General features: G+C 56.7%; 1 protein-coding gene across 2 annotated transcripts; it reads right to left on the minus strand.

The window, feature by feature from the left end:
* Positions 1 to 594: 594 nt before the first annotated feature.
* On the minus strand, positions 595 to 19,160 carry ST3GAL4 (ST3 beta-galactoside alpha-2,3-sialyltransferase 4). 2 transcript variants are annotated; one of them, XM_040085024.1, is made up of 13 exons: positions 19,119 to 19,160; positions 11,070 to 11,130; positions 5,469 to 5,599; positions 4,968 to 5,040; positions 4,363 to 4,432; positions 3,747 to 3,830; positions 3,542 to 3,639; positions 3,107 to 3,167; positions 2,783 to 2,878; positions 2,515 to 2,704; positions 2,281 to 2,424; positions 2,041 to 2,184; positions 595 to 1,637 (listed from the first exon to the last, which is right to left on the minus strand). In XM_040085024.1, exons 3-13 carry the CDS (start codon positions 5,499 to 5,501, stop codon positions 1,551 to 1,553), a joined length of 1,080 nt encoding a protein of 359 aa, XP_039940958.1. In that variant the 5' UTR covers positions 5,502 to 5,599; positions 11,070 to 11,130; positions 19,119 to 19,160; the 3' UTR covers positions 595 to 1,550. The 2 variants fall into 2 exon arrangements, with proteins under 2 accessions (XP_039940958.1, XP_039940957.1); XM_040085023.1 differs by having other exon boundaries at positions 4,351 to 4,432.
* Between the last annotated feature and the right edge of the window lie 3,196 nt (positions 19,161 to 22,356).

The raw sequence follows: 22,356 nt of genomic DNA on the forward strand, positions 1-22,356 counted from the left end.
ACGCTCCGAGCCCCCGGGGAGCCGCTCCCTCCGCGGGGCTGGGGGCGGCCCCGGCCCCACCGCGCACCCCCCCGCCGCTCGCCCCCGCTTCCCGCTGCCCTCTCCCACCCGCGCCCTCCCCTTCCTTCGTGCTGTTCGGTGTCCATACTTATAGAGTCCGTTTCGAGGGGGTTCGGGGGGTCCCGCAGTGTGGGACAGGACTGGTGGGGGGGGACATCGGCGGGACAGGGATCCCCCCCCCCCCCCTCCCCGGGAAGGGCCTCTCCGCGCTGTATCGCGGCGCCGCGGTCAATACAAGAGGTGTTTCTCGTGGCACGCTTGGGCTGATGGCCGCCCCGCGGGGACCACGGCTTCCCTGGAGCGCAGACCCGGCCTGGAGCCTGGCTGCGCCGTGGCTTCCTGGGGCAGGCCGGTGGTGAAGGGAAACTGAGGCGCGGGGCGGCTGAGACCCCGCGATCCCAGCGTGGGGCGTCACGACAGGTAAGGGGATGTGGGCGCACAAAGGGCACGGGGACAGGGCCGCCCTCCCTGCATCTGGCAGCCCCAAAACTCGCTCGCACGCCCCCCCGTCACACCCCAGGAGCGCGCAGCCCGTCCCAGCCTCACCAGGACTTTATTGGGTGCCAGCATGAGCCCCAACACCCCCGTCCGTGGGTCCCCCCAACACCTGCAGCCCCACGGGGGCACAGGGGACCCCACCCCAGTGGGGAGAAGGCACCAGTCAACCCCTCCGTGGTGGGGGGACATCCCAAATGCCCACCCCTGGAGCCGAGCACAGCCCGCCCAAGGCCTCTTGTCCCTGACGCCAGTGGTACGCGGGCCCTGGGTGAAGGCTCCACCATAAATAAGCATTTAAATTAATTAAATTAATCTGCACCACCAAAGGGCCCTGGCCAAGACCCCGAAGCCAAGCACCCCAGGGTGCCCCCACCCAGGGGGGCTGTGGGGACGAGTCCCTACGCCAGCGCTAAGGCACAGGACAGGGCCGCTAAGTAAAAAAGGAAATTAAAAAAAAAAAAAAAAAAAGGGGGGGGAGGAATTAAATATTTGGGGAGAGGTCCAGGGCAGGGAGAAGGCAACATCAGCCTCCAAAGGCTCCCATTCCCTGGGCGGGGAGGGGTCAAGACCCCCAAAATCAGCCCCTCAGCAGGGCCCTCGTCAGTGCGTGAGGGAATTAAGGGAAAGAGAATATCCAGGACTAGGACTCCTGCCCTGACTCACCCCCTCAGGCCCGCTGGGAGGGAGGATCCTGGACCCCAAAAACCCCCTCCAAATCCTCGGTAGCTTCAGTGCGTCAGTAGAAAAGGCGCTGGGCCGCGGCCCCGCCGGGCTCCCTGCGCCCCCCGAGAGCTGGCCCGCCCTGGGCACCCGCGGTCCAGCGCGGCCCCCAGCCCCAGCCCTGCCCCAGGAGTCCCAGGGCGCGGTGGCGGCGGTGACAAGGATGCCGTGCCCTCGGTCACTCCGGCCACGCCGGCGCCGTGTCTCCCCTCGCTGAAGGGGACGGTGTCTCCTCGCCCTGGGAGCGGTGTCCCTGCGCAGCCCCGCCGCCCTCAGAAGTAGGTGAGGTTCCTGACGAGTCCCAGCTCCAGCATCCGCTTGATGGCCACGGCCTCGTGTGACACGTTGTGCTCCGACCCCTGCGGGATGGGGAGCAGGGGGTGACGCCAGAGTCTGGCCAGGAGGGGCCGGGAGCTTTCCTTCCACCCCTCCACCTGGCCCATCCCACCAGTGGGGACTTCAGCCCCCCAAAAGCAGGGAGGGAACCCTCCCCGCCCAATCCCCCTGTCCACGAACTCTTCTCCTCACACATAAACTGGGGATGGATCCAATGCTCTGTGCCTCCAAAGACATTTGGCTACCAAGAGAAGTTGGATGATGACCACCCAAAGGTGAACTTCAGCCTTCGTCGTGGGAGGGCAGTGAGAGGGAAGAGCCTCCCACACCATTCAGCATCCTGGCACTGCTCTCCTGAGCTGCCATCCCCCATCCTGGGGGGAAAAATGGGGGGAGCAGGGACAAAACTGTGGGGCAAACACTTACGGCCATGGACTTGAGCGTGATCTGTTCGTAGTAGTGGATGGTTTGCTTCTTGTTGGTCGAATCGGGGTAGCCGAAGCCCGCGATGTGCACCAGGTCACAGAAGTGCAGTGCCAAGGTGATGGCCAGCAGCCCTGTGGTGGGCTTCTGGGGAACACAGAGCCACAGGCTTCAGGGAGCTGCACGGGGACAGCCTGTCCCCCCTCAGAGGGCGCAGGGAGACTGGCCATCCCCACCCCTTACCTGTTTGATCTTCCGTGGTTGCTTCAAGGGGAGGTTGAGCAGTTTAGCAGCAGTTACTTCCATGTAGTAGGGATTGAGGATGCGCACTTGCTCCAGGTCGGCGTTCCAGATCAACGGCGGCTGTTTCCAAAACCCATTCCGAACCTGCAAGATGTCCCCAAGTGTGGGGTGGCATGACAGTTGGAGCCCGGAGCTGCCGGGGAGGGGTTGGGCCCGGTTCCCCACCACACTCACCCTCTTCTTGTCGTTAAGGATGGCCTCCATCCACTGGAAGTCCATGGGCTTGAAGGGCACGAGCACCAGCAGCGTGTCGGGGTTGTTCTCGGTCCGGGGGTCGAAGTGGGCTGACTCCGGGTAGAAGAGGCGCATGGTGGTCTTGGAGCCCACGTCCTGCTCATAACCGTGGACCGGGGCGTTGTTCAGCCTTTGGGACATCACAGGTGTCAGCCCCGGCTGCGGGCGGCACCGGGGAGGGAGCGGTGGGCCGGGCCCAGGGCTGTACCTGATCACCACATCGTAGCTGTTGATGGTGTCCCCCATGGAGCTGTTGCGGAGCCGGTGGCCGTTGCCCACCACGACACACTTCCGGCACTTCAGGCTGCGAGAGAAAACCCTGTCTCAACCAGACCTGTTCCCAAACCGGCGTGATTTTCACCCCCGGTGTTGTCCAGTCTCCAAACCTTCCCATGCTCCATCCACCACCCCTGGGTTGCAGAGGTTCATTTTGCCAAATCCTGGGCCCGCAACAGACAACTTCCATCCGCCCCCCATGAGAGCAATGATGAAGAGAAAGAAAGAAAAGCCCTTAAACCCACTCTGGTGTTACCTCTGAATGCTCTCAGGCACGGAGTAGTGGGTGATGGACAGCAAGCGCAGGAGGACGTCTTCTGCAAAGCAAGGGCAAGGACAGGGTGAGGAGGGTGAGGAGGATGAGGAGGGTGAGGAGGGTGAGGAAGGCAGCTCCTTCCCGGCACAACACTCTCAGTGCTGCCCCATCCCTGCTGAATTTCTACTGTTAATCCCGGTTTCAAGCAGATAATCTGTCTTTGGGGCTTAGTAAAATCTGGCCCATCCTAAACTCCTTTAGAGGCACCGTGCACACCCAGGGTGAGGAGATACGCACTGCAGAGTCTAAAAACCAAGAAAATAGCTTGGGAATAATGCCCAGCAAAATCAACCTGCGGATGTCTTTAGGGGAAAGGGAAGCTGAAACCCCAGGAGCAGCAGCAGGACGGACAGACAGACCCCTTGGAGCACTTACCACTTCCCTTGGTGCCGTAGGGCAGCTCGTAGAGCGACGGCGTCTTCACCCAAAAATAGTCCTTCAGCTGCAAGAAGAGTGGGTGGTCCCTGGTGTAGCTGCCAAGGAGCAAAGGGTCAGTGGGACTGGCATCAGGGATGGCACAGGGAGGGGGGGTCCTGGCTCTGCATCCCCGCCACTCCCTGCTCCCAGCCCCAAAACTCACTTCCTGATGAGCTGCGCCGCTTTTTTTTCCAGCTCCCCAAGAGGACACGTTGTCTTGTTGTTTTCTTGCACAGGGAAATAAAAGCTGTGAAGGAAGAGGTTAATTAAATCAAATGATGCCCGTTCCTCTGCAGCCCCCTCCTGGCAAAAGGGGCTCTGGCACCCCCAGGCATCTTCACTGTGGGATTCAAGCTGTGAGAAAGAGATTTGCAGGCACTGCCTGGGTATTTATCTGCTGGGCTTGCAGGCTTGCATCAGAAGAGGTCTCTCTTGCTCTGCTCATGAACCTCACACTCCACTTTCCCCATCTCCATCAGCATCGCTGGCACCGACAAGAGAGAGGGGCTTTCCCATCCTCTGGGGCTCAGAAAAGCACCAGCATTGGCAAAAAACCCCGCAGAGCCCAACCACCGCCACCACCCACCGAGGGGGAGCCTCGTTTGTGTCCCCCATTCTCCAGCAGCAGCCGAGGATGCTGCCACCTCCCCAGTCCCCTCAGATCCAGGGAATCTGCCATCCCTGTGCGGGATGGGCAGGACAAAGCTGCCTCCCAGGAGTGGAGGAAAGGGCAGGAGCTCCTTCAAACTTGAGTAAGAAGCACTCACAGCTGTGTGTACCTGTCTTCCCGGTAGATCGAGTACCAAACCATCACCAGAAACAGCGCCAGCACCCCGAGTATCTTCCCTCCTGCATGTCCAGAGGGGAGGGAGAGAAAAACCAACATCAGTCGTGGAGTTTAGATGATTGCTTGTGGGGTCCCACAGCATCCCCAGCTTGACCCAGGACAGCAGAGCCTTCTCCTCGGGGAGCGGGGTTGGCTGGCACCACGAGCCAGAGAGGAGCGGCTCCAAGATTAGTCATGTGGTTTTGTCCAAAGTTAAAAAGCCACTGTAACATTTCTGTTTCCCTCTAGGGCTTTGCATCAAAGCCTAGACAAATATTCCTTTTTCCGTGTGCCTCCACCCCATTTCTGTGTAACAAAGTCCAAGGGGTTCCAGGTGCCCAAGCCCAGAAATTAAGGTCCCCAGCACCACCCTGCCTGCTGTGACCTTCTCCTGTGATACCCCAATACTGTGACCTTCTCCTGTGATACCCCAATACTCCATCACTCAACTGGAGCCACAGCAAAGCAGCATCCAACCCCCAGATTTCCAAATGCAAATTCCCCAGGCTCCCCATCCCTGCTCGGACAGGGGCAGATGGGATCCCCTGTGGGACTCACGAGACTTGTTGATCATTTTTATCAGCAGGAAAGGGATCAGGCGAGGGCCGGAGCTCTCATTGTGGCTGGTCACCTGCAGCAGGAAAACGGGGAAAAGCCATCAGAGCGAACCTGAAACCCCATCCAAGAGGCACCACCCCCTGCTTGTCCATATGCATCTACGGACAAGCAGGTGCAAGAGTTCCCCGAAGGATTTATTTATTTAAAGTCACATTTCTTTGCTGCCAAAAGGTTGGTTTAGAGAGCTTATCAAAGCCAGGCAAGCGGCTGCACTTCCCAAGGAGCTTCAGCCCTGCAGGTTAGAGGCCAAAGGGAAAAAAACCCAAAGAATCAGAGAGGAAAAACAAACCTCCAGTGGGGTTTCAACCACAAAATCCCATTAAAAGCCCAGCTTAAGCATCCACCTGGCACCAGCAGGTACGAAGCCCAACGTGCCACCACAAAGCCAGGCAGAAGGGACAGGAGCAGCTGAGCAGGATCAAACCAAAGAGCATGACGTACTTGGGGAACCTCCAACGCCTTGGATTCACCCATCCCGGCCCAGGGAATGACGGTGCCACGAGCTTAGTGCCCACACAAACACTGCCCAAGGAACCGGGGCCGCTTTTGTCCTCCTCCGAAACTTCTCGCTCCTGGAACAAGGAGCAAAGAGCCGCGGTCGGAACCATCCCGGGATCGGCTCATCCCATCCCGCCGGGACGCGGCAAGGACGGAAGATGAACTTACCAGGTGGGAGAAGCTTTGGGGTACGGGGGAGGGTGAATCCTGCTCTAAGCCAGGCTCAGAGCTGGGCTTGGCTTTGCCCCCCGTAACTGAGATCATCCCAGCTCCGGCCAGCCTCGTCTCGGTGTGTTAAATGCCAGCCAAGGGGGAAGCTGCACAGGGGCTGGGCAATCCCAATCAGAGCCTGCCCATTGGAGTCTCCAGGGATTAGTCACCTGCCAAGGGAGGGCACCCACCTCAACCCCTCCCTGCCCAAGGAAGCGCCGCTAAGAAACCTGGCATCTGCCAAGCAGCCGGCAGCACGGCCTGAGCCAGCCAAGAACGCCAGGCTTGGGGGCAAAAATGCATCAAGAACGAGGAGAAACGGGACCAAAGGTGGTCCCACAAGAGGCAGGCTCTTCCCTTCCCTTCAGGCTCCTGAAGTTAAAAGGGCAGGGGAGCAATTAATTAAAAAGGGCAGGAAGGGCAATTAAAAGGCAATTAAGGACAATTAAGCCACACTAAAAGCAACGGGACAGGACACTAGAAAAAGAAAATCGCGTCCATTGGACAGCAGAGGGATGGGGACAGGTGAGGTGGTCCCCTAGGAAACTCTCTCTCCCTCTGAACCATTTCTCCTTCATAAAACGTGGATAATTGTGCCCCACCAGTACCTGGGGGCTCCAGAAAGGGGAAGCAACCCCCATCCCAACTCACACCTGGCTCTCATCCTGCGTCCGTACCTCCGGCTCAACAAGCCCCTGCTGCTTGGGAAGATAAAACCCAATCTGCAAGGGTGGGAGCAATACAGGGAGAAGGCACAGGGAGGGTCTCACCCCTTTATATGTTACAACTTGTTGGAAAAAGTAAAATTAGGGGAAGGCAAAAAGCAGCTTGTGCTTCCTGGGGGGTTTTGTTCTTGGCAAAACTGGCCACAAAAGCCCTAAGGGGAAATCCACGGCCTCAGCCGGAGGCTGGGGATGCTCCTGGGGGCCTGAGTACCCCTGTGTGCCCAGGGCTGGGAAGCTGCTGGGCATCAGGATCTGATTTTAGCACCGAATTCCCCCCCCAGCTTCATCCTTGGGTGCCAAACACTGAACCAAGCAACTTCACCCCTTCCACCAGCGATAACAGTGGGAAAATCTGCTCTGCCCACAATGTTTGCCTTTACATACCAGCTTTTCTTAAATAATTTTTTTTGACAGCTTTATGATCTTTTCCCAGGCTTGTATACACAAGCTGGGCCTGATGCAAAGCTTATCTCAAGGCAAACACGGCTAACAATCCCTGAGGAGAAGGAACCTTGTTTAGTGAAGCGTTCAGGGAATGCGGAGCAAAACAGAGCACACCCCGCTGCCCCCGCACCCCTGGTGCCTCTGCAACAAGTTCAAGCTCCCCACAGCCCTCCCAGATCCACAGCCCAAACCAGAGCAGCTGCTGAAGGCAGGAAGGTCTGAGCCACTCGAGCCAGGTGCTGTGTCCTCCTCGTAGGGCTGCTGGAGGGAGCGATGCTGATGGGTCCTGCTGGTCCCCACAGCATCCGCAGTCCTGCAGCATCCTCGGAGCCCAGGCAGCATCCCTGTCCCATCACAGCACCCTCAGAGGCCATGCAGCATCCCTGTCCCATCACAGCACCCTCAGAGCTCCCTAGAACATCCCTGTCCCATCACAGCACCCTCAGAGGCCATGCAGCATCCCTGTCCCATCACAGCACTCTCAGAGCTTCCACAGCATCCTCAAAGCCACTGTAGCATCCTCAGTGCCTCCACAATATCCCTGTCCCATCACAGCATCCTCAGAGCTCCCTAGAACAAATCTGTCCCATCACAGCACCCTCAGAGCTCCCTGGAACATCCCTGTCCCATCACAGCACACTCAGGACTCCTTAGAACATCCCTGTCCCATCACAGCATCCTCAGAGCTCCCTAGAACAAATCTGTCCCATCACAGCACCCTCAGAGCCCCCTGGAACATCCCTGTCCCGTCACAGCATCCTCAGAGCTCCCTAGAACAAATCTGTCCCATCACAGCACCCTCAGAGCCCCCTGGAGCATCTCTCAGATCCCCCAACACAGACCCCTCACCACAACCCCCTCCCCGGATCCTGCACTGCAGCATCCCTGCCCGGCAGGGAGAGACTCAGCCCTCGCTCCCCCAGGGTTGGTCCAGGGCATCGCCCGCCCTGCCAGGCCCTGGAGCTGGGGGGAAAGTCCCAGCTGGATTCAGCTCCCCACACCTGGAAGAAGCAACTGGAAAAGCCCTTCTTTGATGTCGGAGGATGCACCCCCACGGCACCGCAGGCTGCAATTATCGCTGCACAAAGGATCCAAAAGCCCCATGGCCCATTCCCCCTCTCCCACTCCCTTCCCCACCCCGTGTTCTGGGAAAGCCCCATCCTGGGATGCTGCAGAGGCAGCTCATATCCAAGCCCCATGGAGTTTCCTTGTCTACCTCCGACCTGGGGCAGGGTTTTTCCTGCCAGTTTCACCATGTCCCCTGGGAGATGCCAGCAACATCCACAGAGACCAACCCTCCGTCCAGGGGGGAAACTCAGAGAAGTTCATCCCTGTATCCCCATCCACCCATTCCCATCTCCCCCCGTGGCTCCAACATCTCCAGATTTAACTCACGTCACTTCACAAACTGGCAGCAAGCACCAGCCAAAAAAAAAAGGGGGGAAAAGGAATTTAAAGGCATGGAAGAAACACGGAGGTGAGGAGTGGTTATAAATTCCCCCACACCATCCCAGCATGGATGGATGGTGGTCCCAAGCCATCCTGGCAAAGCACCAGGGACCGGCAGGCTTGGTACTTTTATGTTTCCATGGTAACCTGTGGATTGGGAAAAGCAAGGACACCTCCCCTGTGCTCCCACCGTCCCATCCCACGCACCCACGGGACATGAAGCCACCCACTGCCTGGTCCAGCTTCCCTGGGTAAGAAGGATGCTCACTGAAAAATAAGCATCTCTGACAGTTCATCCCCAAAAAAACCCCCCCAGGCCTTTATTTTTAACCGAAGGAGAGTTGGGTATCACCCGAGGAAGGGATGCAGTGGCAGTCCCTAAGGATTCACTCTCAGACAGACAGACAGCCAGGACAGCACAGACCCCTTCAGCCCCAGCCACACCGTCTCTCCCGAGGTTTCCAGGCACACAGAGCTTTTGGGAAGCAGCAGGGCAGATTCTGTGCTCCCTGGAGGGGCTGGGATCGCCACAGGAGCCCGGCAGATGCCGGCTGGGCCCCCACGCCCTGCCCCGGCACAACCATCGCCTGCCGCAGCCTGAGCGCAACCTGGGGGGGCCATCCTGCAGGGAAAGGATCCAGACAACTGCAGGGAAAGGATCCAGACAACTGCAGGCACTGCCTGGGCTTGGCACAGCTTCAAAGACACCCAAATCCCCAGCCTGGCATCCCGAACCTTCCTCGCCCTGGCCGCCGCGAGCTCCCGGTGCTCGGGGAATTTTTTTTTTTCCAAGCTGGGAAGAAAATCCTTGTGGGATTGCAACAACCACCAGTGCGAGGCCAAGAGGCAGCAGGGATCACATCTGAGCCCCCTCCAAGAGATGTGGCACGGGATGGGGATGCTGGCAGGGAAAGAGGGACACCAAGGGGGGGGACCAGGGATGCCAAAAATCGTGGAGCAGAGCGACGTCACGAGCCGGAGCTGCAGTGCTGTGGGCTGGGGGGATGAAGAGTGTTGTGAGGACACAGCACTGCAAAAATCAACTCCACTCCACTGGACATCGGGCACGACCTCAGAGGGTGTGGTGCCAGCCCGGCCTGTGCACTGATACCCACATTTGCCCTATTTCAAGAGCCCTTCGAGTCACTTTAAAGGAATCTTTAAAGGAATCTTAATTGCCTCTTACTCAGAGAGGCAGCTTGCAGCGGTATCCCAGGCACACAATAACCCAGCCGAAGATTTACAATAGGGGAAAACAACCCCTCCTTGGCATGTGAGCATTAACAAAACATTTACCCATGACCAGGCTGCAATTTCGAAGGTGGCAACAGCAAATAAGCTCAGGTACAACGAGTATTTCCACAGTGGCAGGTCCTCAGGATAAATCCAGGCTGCTTCTGCCTTCCTATGGCACCGTTGGTTTTAAAGTGCTCCAGAGCGATTCAGACCAGCCCTGGCTCCAACGTCTCCTCTCCCCCTATATTTTTTTCAATCCTTGTGGCAGAACCAGCAAAGGGATGGGACACAAATCCCTTCCTACAGCCCCAAAACCCCGGCTGTGTGGGTATACCTGATCACCTCACAGCTCCGGGGTAACCCCGGGCCATCACGGAGCTACAGATAAGCTACACTTTTAGAGATTATATATTATTATTTTTATTATACAGGTTTAATCACTCTTGTGCTATTTAAAACATTAAAATAAAGACCTTTTCTTGCTGTTTGCAGCTCGCTCCACCCTGGAGGTCACGGCCGAGCTGCTGAAAAGAGCAGAGTCACCCACAGGGTGACAAGCCCTTGCTAAGGGGATGAGGGCAGTGATAATGTCACCTGTGGGATTTCATCCCTGATCCCCTGACATGGATCCAGCCACACCCTTCTCCTACCTGCCCCTTTGCTGCCACCCTCACCTCGGTGCCGTGTTTACTCTCCGGTATCTGCATCCTCAGGGATCACCCAGGGACGCAGCAGCAACAGCAAAAGCGGCTTTGGCGACACAGCTTTGAACCCGTGTTTTGGGCTAAGTCCCCCCAAAAAGCAGCAGAAAGGGGGAGGCAGGGAGCTGGGGGTGCAGGCAGGGTGCAGGCAGGGTGCTGGCAGCCTCTCCCCGCTCTCGTGGGAGCAGCAGGCAGAACATCCACCGGGAGCAGTGCTCCTGTACAGTTCTGGAAGGTAAAAACTAAACCACGGAAATGCTCCAGCCCGTTCCCAACCCAAACTCAAGCAATGCCCCAGCTCTTATGGGAAAAGGGGTGGGAAATTAAGAGATATCAACCCCCAGGGCTGAGTTATCCCGCAGGCAGCTCCTGCTCCCAGTGGCTTTTGACTCTGGGGGTCCCTTTTTGGGGGCTCAGAAGCTGCCTGCAGTCGCTAACCCCCTCGCAAGGCTCATGTGCAACCTGAGCTTCTCCTCTGTTTCCTGTTTTGAATCAGATTCAGAGGAGCGGAACCCCCAGAGCAACCCCACAGCCCGATCCGGCCAGCCCCAAATCCCCGGGGTTTCTCCTCTGCACTTTTCTCCCACGCTACAAAAGGAGATTCCCAGCGAATAACCCGGCCCATCACCCCAGCATCACCTCCGTGCTCCGTTAACCCACGCAGGGAGGAGGATTCCCATCCCGGGGAGACTTTTTTTCCTGCATCCCCGGCAGCGGGAGAGGCTGAAGCCAGTCCCAGCAGGGCGGGGATTCGCTGGCAACGAGTCACGGCTACTTACGGCCCGTCCTCTTGGTCCAGGCGGGAGCTCGGCGGGATCTACGGAGCCGTCCTCTGTTCCCCTAGGAAAGGGAGAAGCGAGAACATCCTTAGGGCTGCAGCCACCCACGGCGGCAGCGCTTCCATCCGCCTCCGGCTTCCCGGGCCAGGGCGGCTGGCAGCGCCGGGCGGAGCCGGCCCCGGGGCCCCGGCGAGCCGGCACAGGTCGTAGAGAAGTTCTGAGCTCTCCGAAAAGCCACCCCACCTCCGAAAAGCCACCCCACCTCCCACCCACCTGGGCCGGCAGCGGCAGCCCCGGGGCCGGGCTCCCGGGCGCTCTTAAGGAGGAGGTGTGGCCGCTCCGAGCGCAGAGCTCGCCGCAGCTTTCCCCGGCGCCCCTCGGCCTTTCACACCCAAATCCCCGTCCGTCACTCACTCGGACTTTTAGGGAGACCCCACGAGGTGGAGCGGTGCCCTTTCCTAGGGGAAGGGGATGCAGCTTTCCTGCCCTCCTGCGCAGAGAACGCTCTTTATTCCCGCATCTCCGGCATCTTTTCCCCGAAAACTTTCCAAACTGCACATCCCAGCCCAGCACTGTAAAATCCTTATGATCCGGGGGAGGAAAAGCCCTGCCGAGAAACCACGCCACGCACAGAAACCCTCCTGCCGTGCTGCCACTCCGGGAAAGCCTCTCTGCTCTGCATCCCCAGGTAGGGAAAATGAGCCAGCCAGAGGAGCGAGCCCACTGCTGCCTCAGCCAGCCCCTTGCTCTTCCCCCTGTGCCCCTGGGGAGTGATGGGAGTCACGGCTCTCCCCAAAAAAAGCACACGAGAGGGAATGCGGAATGTCAGCTCATTTCAGTGCGAGAAACAGTGATGCAGGTGGGGAAGACGAGTTCTCCACCTCTCTCCATCTCCTCCAGCTAGAAAAAGCTGAGATGAGAGAGGGGCAGGCCTTCCCCACAGCATGCTCCCCTCTTAATATCCCACTAATTTAACGAAGAGCGTTACATCCTTGTCCGAGGGTTGGGGAAAGAAGCCACCCAGCAGCCTGAGATGGTTTCTCAGGGATACTCCTCACCAGGGATCAGGCTTTCTGCATGTGCCCCAGGATGACAGGGATGGCTCCATCCCAGTGCCACACCTTCCCTCTCCACCCATTGCTTCCTCCTTCCATCGCTGCTTGCCTTGGGGGGCGATTAATCCCAAGGGCTCAGGGCGATCAGCAGCCAAACCAAATGGACTTGGGGCCACAAAATTCACCTTTGGCACCAGGGTCTTTCAAGAAGCCCTGAATCCACCAGAGCATCCAACTGACAAAGAGCCTTTTCATTCGGATCTGTGAATTATAGGATCCACTGACAAGGTCAAACTCTCCCTGGGGAGCTGCTGCTAAAGCACTTCAGGGCACAGCATCAGCCCCTGCCCATGGAAATGAGGATGTTCAGAGCTGCCTGGGGCTTCCAGGAGGATCCTGCAGCCCCGGATGAGCGGGAGACCACGATACCTTAAAGCACATCAGCCAGGCAGGATCCTGGTGTATCCAAGGTCTTGCCCTGAGCTGGTCTTTCCAGCTCGACTGGAAGAGCCAGGAGCTGGATTGCTGCCGCTCTTCCCGGGGTTGTTTTCCAGCCGCCCGAGCGGTTTCCCTGCCATGAGCCGATGCAATCGGTCATTCCCAGCCCAAGGACCAGAAAAGTCCCATCACGGTTCCAGCGTCCACCAGGTCAGGAGCCGCCGTCTCCACCACTCGCCGCAGGCAGCTCCACACATCCGGCAGCTGATCCCAGCAGGAAATGAATGTCGCGTATCCCAGACCCCTCAAGAAACCCTAACCAAGCTGGATTTTGCTCCTTTCCTTCTCCAGCTGCGTTGCTGGCCTCAGTTTCCTCTCCTGCCCATCAGTTCCATCATTTAAATAACAGTTTCCAAATGTGAGGGGGGGAAAAGGCACCTTCTGCCCACTCCCCAACATCTCCCCCCGGGATGCTTTGGGCAAAAGGGAGCCAAATCCCTTCCTGTGTTAAAGACTAAAGCCAGCCAGAAGCGGCTCTTTGAGGAGCTCAGCCCCAGCGCAGGAGCATCCCGAGGCAGGAGGGGACACACACAGGGCGGGGATGAGCCTCCAAATCCCTCCTGCCATCATCCTCCCCATCGAGGACCAAATCCCCCCAGGGCTGTTAAAAGAGGGGAGGGGGAGATGGGGACGAGTCTCTCGCCCTTGCTCCCGCCAGACCTGCAGCGAGGCAGCCGTCCATGCGCCCGTCCCTCGGTGCTCCATCGCCGGCGCCGGCCTCCCTCGGTTAAAATTACCTCCCGAGGGGGGAGAGAGCAAAAGCCAGGCTGGGAGGGGAATAAAATCCAGGTGAGCTCATCCTCCTCCAGAGAAAAAGTCTCCAGCTGGCATGAGCGAGGTGTTTCCAAGCCCGGCACATCCCTCACGTCACCCCAGTCTCTATGGCCCCGGGAGCAGCAGCTTATTCATTCAGCAAGTATTTAATGGGAGATAATCCAGCCTCTTCCCAACCATCCTTTGGCCGAGCCAAAGGTGTAATTCCAGTGTGGGAATTACACTTTGGGAAGAGGTTTCGCTAATGGTCATCCCAGTGGATGCTCCCTGTTCAAGACAGCACGGAAGGGCCACCACCAGCAGAACCCCCATCCTCCAGCCCTGTGCCTCTTTAATTCTATTAATAGTTTACAGAGTTTATTTAACTATTTTAATAAAAATAAAATAATTTAATAAACCTATTTCTATCAAATCCCTGAGAATGGGGAAAAAAAAAAAAAAAGCAAAGCTGCCCAGCCAAGCCGGATTATCCAAAGCAGCGACCGACCTAAAAAATAAACCACTGCTATTTAAGGATGAGCCTCCCACGATAACTACCCCCCTCCCACCCCCCCCAAAAAAAAAAGGGAAAAATAGACATATTCCCAAGCTGGGGTGTCGAGCATCACCCACCACACCAAAAAAAGCCAATTTTGAGTTTATTTCCGAGCACAAGTCTGCACTTCCAAGAGAACAGCGTCCCCACGCTTAGTGCTGCCGATTTCCAGACACCCCATGCAAACAAATAATTAAGATTTAAAGCTGCTTTTGCATAATGCAGATAATCGGTCGATTTAACTTGTAAATGCAGCGGGGATTATGCAACAACGTTGTTAATTAGGCAGCAAAGGGGCCGGGGAAGCCCCAGCTCCAGGGCAGGTGCTGATGGACCACCAGGATGCTGCGGGAACTTTGGCAGTGGGACACGGTCCTGGGGCAGGTGCCGTGGTGTCAGGGCTCCAAAACCTTTCGTTCATCCATATTTTAACCAAAAATTGCCCCCAGCCCTTCATCAGGAGCTGCCCATCCCTTCCCACTCTGCCTGCACCACCCAAGCCCTTGAGGGCTGCCGTCACCCCACGAGAAAAAGGCACTGTAAAAAGGAGCCCGGGGTAAGGTTTCTGAGGACAAATCACATCTTTTTGTTGCATAAAGAGCCTGCTCTGACAGCCGGGCTCTTGGCCGCCCTTGGCTCCCCCACCCCAAATACCAGACCCCGCCCGGGAGCGAAACCTGTTGAGCCCGAATATGCCCGAACAGACAGCTCTTTGTGATTTTTTTTTTTTTTTCTTCCCCCGTCTATTTTTCGGTTTGGACCAAGCACTGGTGATCGCACAGGGATGGGCCCGAGGACTTCCCAGCCCTTGGCACTGCTCCTTGTTCGAAGGCAGCACCACATTTAACCCCTAAAGCCCCTCACTGCCCTTCAATTCTGACACCATCCCACATTCCCACGCCCTAGCCCCGTTCAGTCCTGCACGCCCAAAGTTTACTTCCACACCCCCCCCCCCGCATTTTTTCTCCCTCACTTCTCACTTTTCGCCTCATTTTCCCCCTCAATGCTTCAGCGCCTTCCTCCATTCCCAACACAGACGGGTCTGATGAGCCCAACAGCCACAGAGCTGCTGTGCTGGAGGTTTAATCCCCATCCTGGGGTGTTTTATGACCCACGGTGGGAATGCTGGGTGCACACAGCATCAGCAAAGCCCCAGAGCAGTGTTTTAGACTCCTCAATTCAGCACTCTCCTGCCCCAGTTTCCTGCCATTTTGGGGCTCAGGGAAGCTCTGCCCCATAGGCAATGCAGGCAGAAGGCGCAGCAAGGGATCCCAAACCCCAAACTCCATCCCAGCTCCATTTTCAAAGAAATTTAAAAACCACCCGATGTCGCAAGCAGCTCAAACCCTGACGGAGGATCCACCCCGGGGCTCCGGCTTGTGCAACACCTCGGGGCGAGTTCCAACCTCCCGCCACTGCCATCAGGCTTTGGTTAAAAAGTTAAGGCTCGGCTTACTCAGCCTGGCCGGATATCGGGATGTCGAATCCGGCCGGGAAAACTTCGCTGGGCTGGGGGAGACATTTTGCAAGGGGAAGAGCCGGAACGGGAATGGCATCTGGAAGCGATTGAAGGCAAGGAGCCTCTCCCTGGCGCAGCAGGGAATTCCAACAGCGTGAGCTCAGGTTGAAGCCTCCCTCACAGACCCGCGATTAAAGAGAAGAACCAAACTTCAGCACAGATTTGTGGTTCTAAACCTACAAAAAGCATGGGCAAGGGAGCCAGCTTCCTGCTTGGTCCTATCTGGACGTGCTTGGGTGATTTAGGGTCGTTCTGACTTGCAATAAAAAAGAAACCAAAACTCCAAAAAGGAGCAGAAATCTTTCCCCGGATTTGTGGATCTAACTTCTGGTGCGGTGTCAGGAGTCTTCCTTCAGCGCTACACCATCCATCCCTTGGGACCACTGCATCCCGCCTCCGAGCATCCCTTGCCGGCACAGCCTGCATCCCGTGGTGGTCCAGGAGCGTCCCAACACCCTCAGGACGGCACGGAAGAGCCGATGGAGATTGCCAGCCTCGCTGGGATCCTCCGCCAGGAGCTGCCGCAGTGGGGAGTCCCCGGCCCCTCCCAGTCATCCCTGAATCCAGGGACAGCGAGCAGCGGTCCCACCTTGGCCGGGCATCCCCAGCAGAGCAATTTACGGCAGGGCACATCCAGGCGGGACGGGCAGACTTGCAGCCCCGTCCCGCTCCCCCAGAGGGCTGCTCCGGCCGCACCTCGCCCCAAAGAGGCCGGGAGCAGCCCTGCCCCGCAGCCCTGCCCCGCTCCCACGCACCTCCCCGGCGTGGCCGGGCCCGTCCCGCGCCGATCCGCGCCTCGGAGCCGCCGCGAGCAGCGCCCGCAGCCCGCAGGGCTCCGGCACACGGCAAAACACATCCTGGAGAGCGGCCGCAGCCTGCGCCAGCCCCAAAGCGCTCCGAGCATCCGCCGGGCCGAAGGAAAACCAGGCTGGAGAGAGGCCGCTTTGGTTTTTCCGTTCCCTCGCAGCCAAATGCCTTTCTCCTTCCTCCGAGGAAACTTTCCAGCCCAACCCCAGTCACATGCAAGGGGTCAGCAGCTGGAAAAGCAAGACATTAGCAAGTACTGGGGATTTTTTTTTTTTTTTCTCTTCCCTCCCAAGAAGACAAAGGGTTTTCCTAGAAAAAGCTCAATAAAGCACGAGGATTACAGCTGGAGGACGCAGAAGTGTGAAAGCAAAGTGACGGGAACTTAAGAAACACCAAGGGAAAAAAAAAAAAAAAAAGAAGTTGCAACAAGTAGGACGAAAGCATCAAAAAATTTCCTTTCCTCGCTGCCAAAGCAAAACCACTCATGCAAGTTCCGGGGTGCAGTGTATGGGAGGGGTCCCAGCCTGGAATGGGTAGAGCAGGATGGGATCCTGGTGAATCCAGGATCCCAACCTTTGCAAGAACAGGACCACATCCCTGCTCCTTACACATCCATCATGCTACATCCAGAAGGGAAAAAAAAAATGAAAGGGAAAAATGACTTTTTTTTTTTTTTTTTCAAAGCATGATAGGGAAAGCTGTGGAGAAGCAGATTCCATGCTGCCAGCCTGCACCAGCTCTGGAATATTCAAAGCTAAAGCAATGGGACCATCACTTCATCAAAGAGAATAAGCAACAGAAAACAGGGGATTTAGAGTTATTGCCAAATAATTAATTAGCAGGATTCAACCTGAGGACTGCTGCCAGCTGAAAACCCCTGAACACAGGCACGGGGAGGGCACTGGTCCCAACATTCCCACATCCTGCAGCCTGGCATCCACCTCTGATGCTGGTTGCAAGAATGGGGATAGCACAAGCTCTAAAAATACAGACTTGTAGAGTTTGAAATGGATGTTTTCCCTCCAGGGTGGATCCTCCAGGAGGATGCTCCAATCCCAGCTATGGAACAGACCCTTACTTGCAGCTCTCCATAGTGGCCAGCCCTTAAAATCAGCATCTACAGACAGTTCCTCCTTTTATATTTACATTTGCAGAGTCATTATTCCTCAGAATTCGGCGCCTTACTGGAGCAGCTGCTAGGAAATCCCTGCCTGAAGGTGGATGATGCAAATGATGCAGATAATTAGGGACAGGGGTTAGGGAGAGTCCAGCAAAGCATGTTGATCCCATCCTACAGCTTATAGCGACACGAGGAGCTCATTAAACGTTGGTCACATCGTTAGGAGCCAGAGTAGGAAGAAGACACTTAAACCATCAGTTCTATCACTGATCCCAGGTTCTGGCGTGCCTGGGGTGCCTGTCCCACGGACACCCTTGGCAGAGACAGCTGGGCAATCCATCACCTGCCTCCAGGGGCATCCAGAGGGAGAGCCCAGCAGAAAAGACAGGGGAATTCTGCAGAGCTTCCTGAAAAGCTCCACCACGGGACTTTTTTCAGCTCATCTCACCAAGAGATGGAGATCAGACTTGCCAAGCAGCCAGCACCAACCCACCGGGCATTACCCCACTGATCCAACGGGAGAGGTGGTGTCCGAGCTGAGGAACACAAAAAAAAACCACCCAGAGGAAGAACTTTCCTTTGTTCTCCGCTCCCCAGAACAATAAGACACCACTGGTTCACCCTGCAGAGACCTGACGTGCAAAGATCAATGGGAAAGGTCCAGCTGGTCCCTTTCCTGCCGGTTTCAGGGAAAGCATCCTCATCTTTCTTGGAAACAATCCTGTCCCGTGGGGGAAGAGGGCTCCAGGCACACAGAGAGGGACAGGACGGGGTTTATCTTGCATGAAAATGCCCAGATCCCTCTCCCAGCAGCTCTGTCCACAGCAGCATTGGGTGAGAGACCGGCAGGGACCCCTCCTACCCCTTTGGGATCACCAGGCTACTGGAGCACATCCATCCACCAGTCAGAGGATGCTCAGGGATGGGGGGAAAAAGAAGCTCAGACCACTTCAATCCTCCTCAGCCCGTTGTTCCACACGGGAGCGATGCCGTCCTGAGCCGCACACGGGGCACCTCCTCCCCTCCCAGGGCCTCCGGGAGGATTTTCCCTTCCTTACCCCGGCTCCCGGGCATTCCGATCTCCCGGACCCATCGCGAGGAGCCAACCCCGTGCTATGGGGAGATGCCAGACCCTCCCTTCCCGGGGCTTTCGGGGTAGGATCTCCTTCCCCGGGAGTGGCCGTGGGCAGGAGCGATGCCAAAGGCCGTCTTTTCCCGGCGAGGTGAGGGGGTTTGTTCCGCCGGGAGTGGGGAGACAGCAGATGGAAGGGCACTGGCAGAGCGGGGGTTTTCCTCCTGCCGCTGCCCACACTCACACTCCAGGCGCCGATTAATTGCGTTAATTAGAAAAATAACCATAATAATTATTTTTCCCACCCAAAAAACCCCTCAAAACGTAGAAATAAAGCCACTTTCTCCCTTCCCGATGCGCCGCGCTCGCCAGGACATCGATGCCAAAGGCGTGGGACGCACCGCTGGGGGTCCGAGCTGGGCGAACGGGGGGTACCCCCACACCCCCAGCTTGCACCCCCCATGCCAACCCTGCCTGGGAGCAGCCAGGCGGGCAGAGCTCCTGCCCTGCGCCTTCCCAGCGCGGGGTGCCCCGCTCCCACCCCTCCAGCCCCCCCCAAAAAAACACCGGCGCTTTGCTTCCCACCCTTCTCCCCTTGCTCAAAACACCCCCCGGACTCGCAATCCCGGTGGGGGGACACCGGGGGGGGACCCCCGGCTGCGGACTCACCATGGGGGGCCCGGGGGGGTCGGTGCGGCGGGAGGATGCGGGGGGTGGGTGCGGGATGCGGGGCGGGCGCGGAGGGGCGGGCGGGGGGCGGACACGCTTGCGCACAGCGCGGGATGGGCGGCGGAGGGAGGAGGAGGAGGAGGAGGGAGGAGGAAGGGGAAGAGCATCCCGGGAGATGAAGGCACCCGATCACCTCATCCCCGGGCTCTTCGGACCCCCAAAAATCACGGGGCTGGGGGCGGCCCCTCCCAAGGCAACGCCGAGCCGCTAAAATTTGGCTCACAGTAAATTTGGGGGTTGGCAAAGCTCATCCTGCTGCAGATTTACACCCAGCCAGGGGGTTTGCAGTGTTCCCTCATTGAAGCCCCGGGAGATGATGCTGGAAGCCCCATGGGATTACGCTCAAACCATCGTGAGACGACACACAAACGTCCTGGGGATGGCTTTGTTTAAAATCATCAGCTAATATTAAGAGTTTTTCTTTTTCCTGAAAGTAAATTTGTCCTCGCCACAGGAATGCCCCATGCCAGGCCACCTCGCTCTCCCACGGGATTCCATTTCCATCCCAGCCCACAGTACACAAAATTAGCAGTCAACTTTTCAAGGTTTTTTTTTTTATTATTCCCCTCAAAACTTTTTTTTTATTTCTGCAGCCTCAAACTCATCCCTCCTGCCCAGGGTGAGTTCAGCCAATCCCTCAGACAACGTGTCCGGTGCCAATATAAATTGATAAAATACCTGTCGAGCTGACACATCTGATTTTTCCAAGGGAACTACATCAATATTTGAAGAAAATCCTTGCCTCATTCCTCATCCTCCTTAGGCTGGGATTTCTTTGCTGTTAACAAGTGGGGCAGAGTCTTACCCGTGGTGACAGGCAAACTCGCCGTAATTAGGTTTTAATTGCCACAGGCTTGTAGACAATCTGGGATAATTAGTGGGGCCACAGCTCGGCAGGGATTTGCTTGAAGGATATTTTGACCCCTCAGTCTCATGGGTTCTACTGCTTGGTTTATTGCATCTGAAAATAATAAACGGCATTCAGTGAAGCTCCAGCCAATAATAATGCATCCCAAATGTCTGCTTTTGCTGTGCCCCCAAGACAGAATATTAAAAGAGGCTGGAAAATCTTCGCTTCCCAGGATCTTCTCAGTCCCCAGCAGCTGAATCCTGCTGGTGGTGGTGGATGGGCTCGTTTTGGGGTGATGGTGGGGTGATGGTGGGGTGATGGTCTGCATCCCCAGCATCCCCCCATCCGTGGCCCAGGGCAACATCAGCAGGACTGGGAGCAGAATAAAAACCCCTGCAGAGATGCAAATCCAGGATCAGGGCTCACCCAGACCCCAGTGCCAAGAGGTCCCGGTGCTGTGGCTCAAGCATCACCGAGGTTTGGGGAAGCAATGGTGATGCCAGTACCCAGTGCTGGACACCAGCTGTGTCCATCCCACAGGAATGTCAGGGCACCTGCTTGCATCCATGGAGCAGTCACATGAGTGGACCCAAAAACCAGCCACGAGCTTCCTGTGGCCACCACAGCCTCAGCAGACAACAGGGCTTTGAAGCCCACCAGAAAATGGGAATATATTTGCAGCCATAGCAGAGTGCCAGGAGCCTTCGCTGGGTTGTTAGTCACTGTTAATGACTACACCCTGCCCTAATATTTAATTTACAAAGGATAAATTGCCAGTTGGATTAATTCAGCATGATGAGCACTGAGTAATTTGGAGAAGAAAAGAGGTGGGGGGGGGAAATGCTGGCTGTTTGAGAAGTGAAATTTGTAATGAGCTCTGCCATCACCGTCCGGAACTCACACCGACAGAAGGGCTTGGAGAACGGACAGGACTGGCATCCTGCCCCACCAGAGCACGGGCAGAGGCTGTGCCACCCCTCACACCACAGCCAAAATGCTCCCACAAGGGTGACGAGGCCAAAGCAGGAGCCAGGCCAGCAGGATCTGTTGAGAAAGGAGGAAGGGGCTGCCCTCAGCCAGGCTGCAGCATCTGCTCCACAGGGACAAGAATGTGGCGATTCATGCCCAGCACAAGGCAGCTTTGTCCTGCATCACCTCAGGCTCACCCTTCCTCAAGCCACAGCCTGGGAATGCCATCTGGCTTTGCAGGCCCAGCCCCAGGACCTCAATTAATCCTTTGAAGGCTCCAGATCCAGCAGAATGCTTCTCCCTGACCCCTATTTTTGGGACAGGCACAGACAGCCTCCATCCTGGGCTCCATGCAGCTCCCTGCCCTCCAGTGCAGTCTCCCAGGAAAAAAATTCATCCAGCAGGAGCCAGGCAGATGGTCTGCGGAAGATGTGCTGCTTGGTCGTCTGTCACAGCCCTCTGAGAGTCTATTTTCAAGAATGAGGGCGTTTTTTTCAATACCTGAGGACCAGGGAACCTTCCTCGGAGGCAGGATGGGCTTGTGTGTTTTTCAACCACCTCCATTCCTGGGCTGGCCTGGATGGAGACATAAAACTGGAATGTTCCCTCACCAAAGGAGACCAAACTCCCCCTTAGTAGAGAAAATGTTTTGTTATGGGAGAAAATTCATCCGTGTCTCTTAGCAGTTTAAAAGCTAGGGAAGAGCCATGGTGCAGGCAACCCCACTGGCCATGCCCAGATCCTAAAGCTCCCCAAATCAACTGACCTGCTCTGCTCTGCTCAGGAGGTGGGTAGAGCTGAAGCAAGAGTGAAAGGCTCCCGCAGCAGATCACTGCAGCTTTCTTACTATTGCACTTCTGGACTCCAAGAATAATTTGGAAAATACCTCTAAGATCATCAAACCTAACTGTTTGCCCAGAAAATGGGAATTTCTGCAGAGAAATAAGGGAAGGTGGCTGCATCCAGCTGCTCTGCCTCTCCCTGCTGCTGAAAGGCACCAGGGAGCTGCCTGACCTGAATATTTATAAATGGGTGAGCTGAGCAGAGCCCCAGGGCTGCTCCAGTGATGCCACTTTGCTCCGGCCATGCTCCAGCACAGCCAGCAGCCTGGAAAAAATAAATCACATCTGGGTTTTCCCCCATCAGCAAAAAAAAAAACCAACCTTTTAGAGCTCAGGATGTGGAAAGGAGCAAAGAACTGGGGTAGCAGCAAGATGATTCCTGCAATTACGTCCCTGGTTACCAACCAGAAACCAGAGCCCTTTCTGGCACCAAGAACTCATGAAGTTTTCAGAGGCTGGTGCTCAGTGGAGAAGCTGCCAGGGAACCAAAGGCCGGGTGGCCGAGGAAGCTCCCTGC

Source organism: Hirundo rustica, chromosome 23 (assembly GCF_015227805.2).
Source record: "Hirundo rustica isolate bHirRus1 chromosome 23, bHirRus1.pri.v3, whole genome shotgun sequence".
In the NCBI taxonomy this organism is placed as follows: domain Eukaryota; kingdom Metazoa; phylum Chordata; class Aves; order Passeriformes; family Hirundinidae; genus Hirundo; species Hirundo rustica.

Bases quoted from the DNA above. Each gene is read 5' to 3' on its own strand.
- ST3GAL4 (XM_040085023.1), bottom strand. From the start codon at position 5,501: ATGGGTGAATCCAAGGCGTTGGAGGTTCCCCAA. The intron at 5,041-5,468 runs GTACGTCATGCT...TTCCTGCTGCAG, and splicing joins AGGCGTTGGAGGTTCCCCAA to GTGACCAGCCACAATGAGAG. The intron at 2,879-3,106 runs GTAACACCAGAG...TTTCTCTCGCAG, and splicing joins GTGCCTGAGAGCATTCAGAG to CCTGAAGTGCCGGAAGTGTG.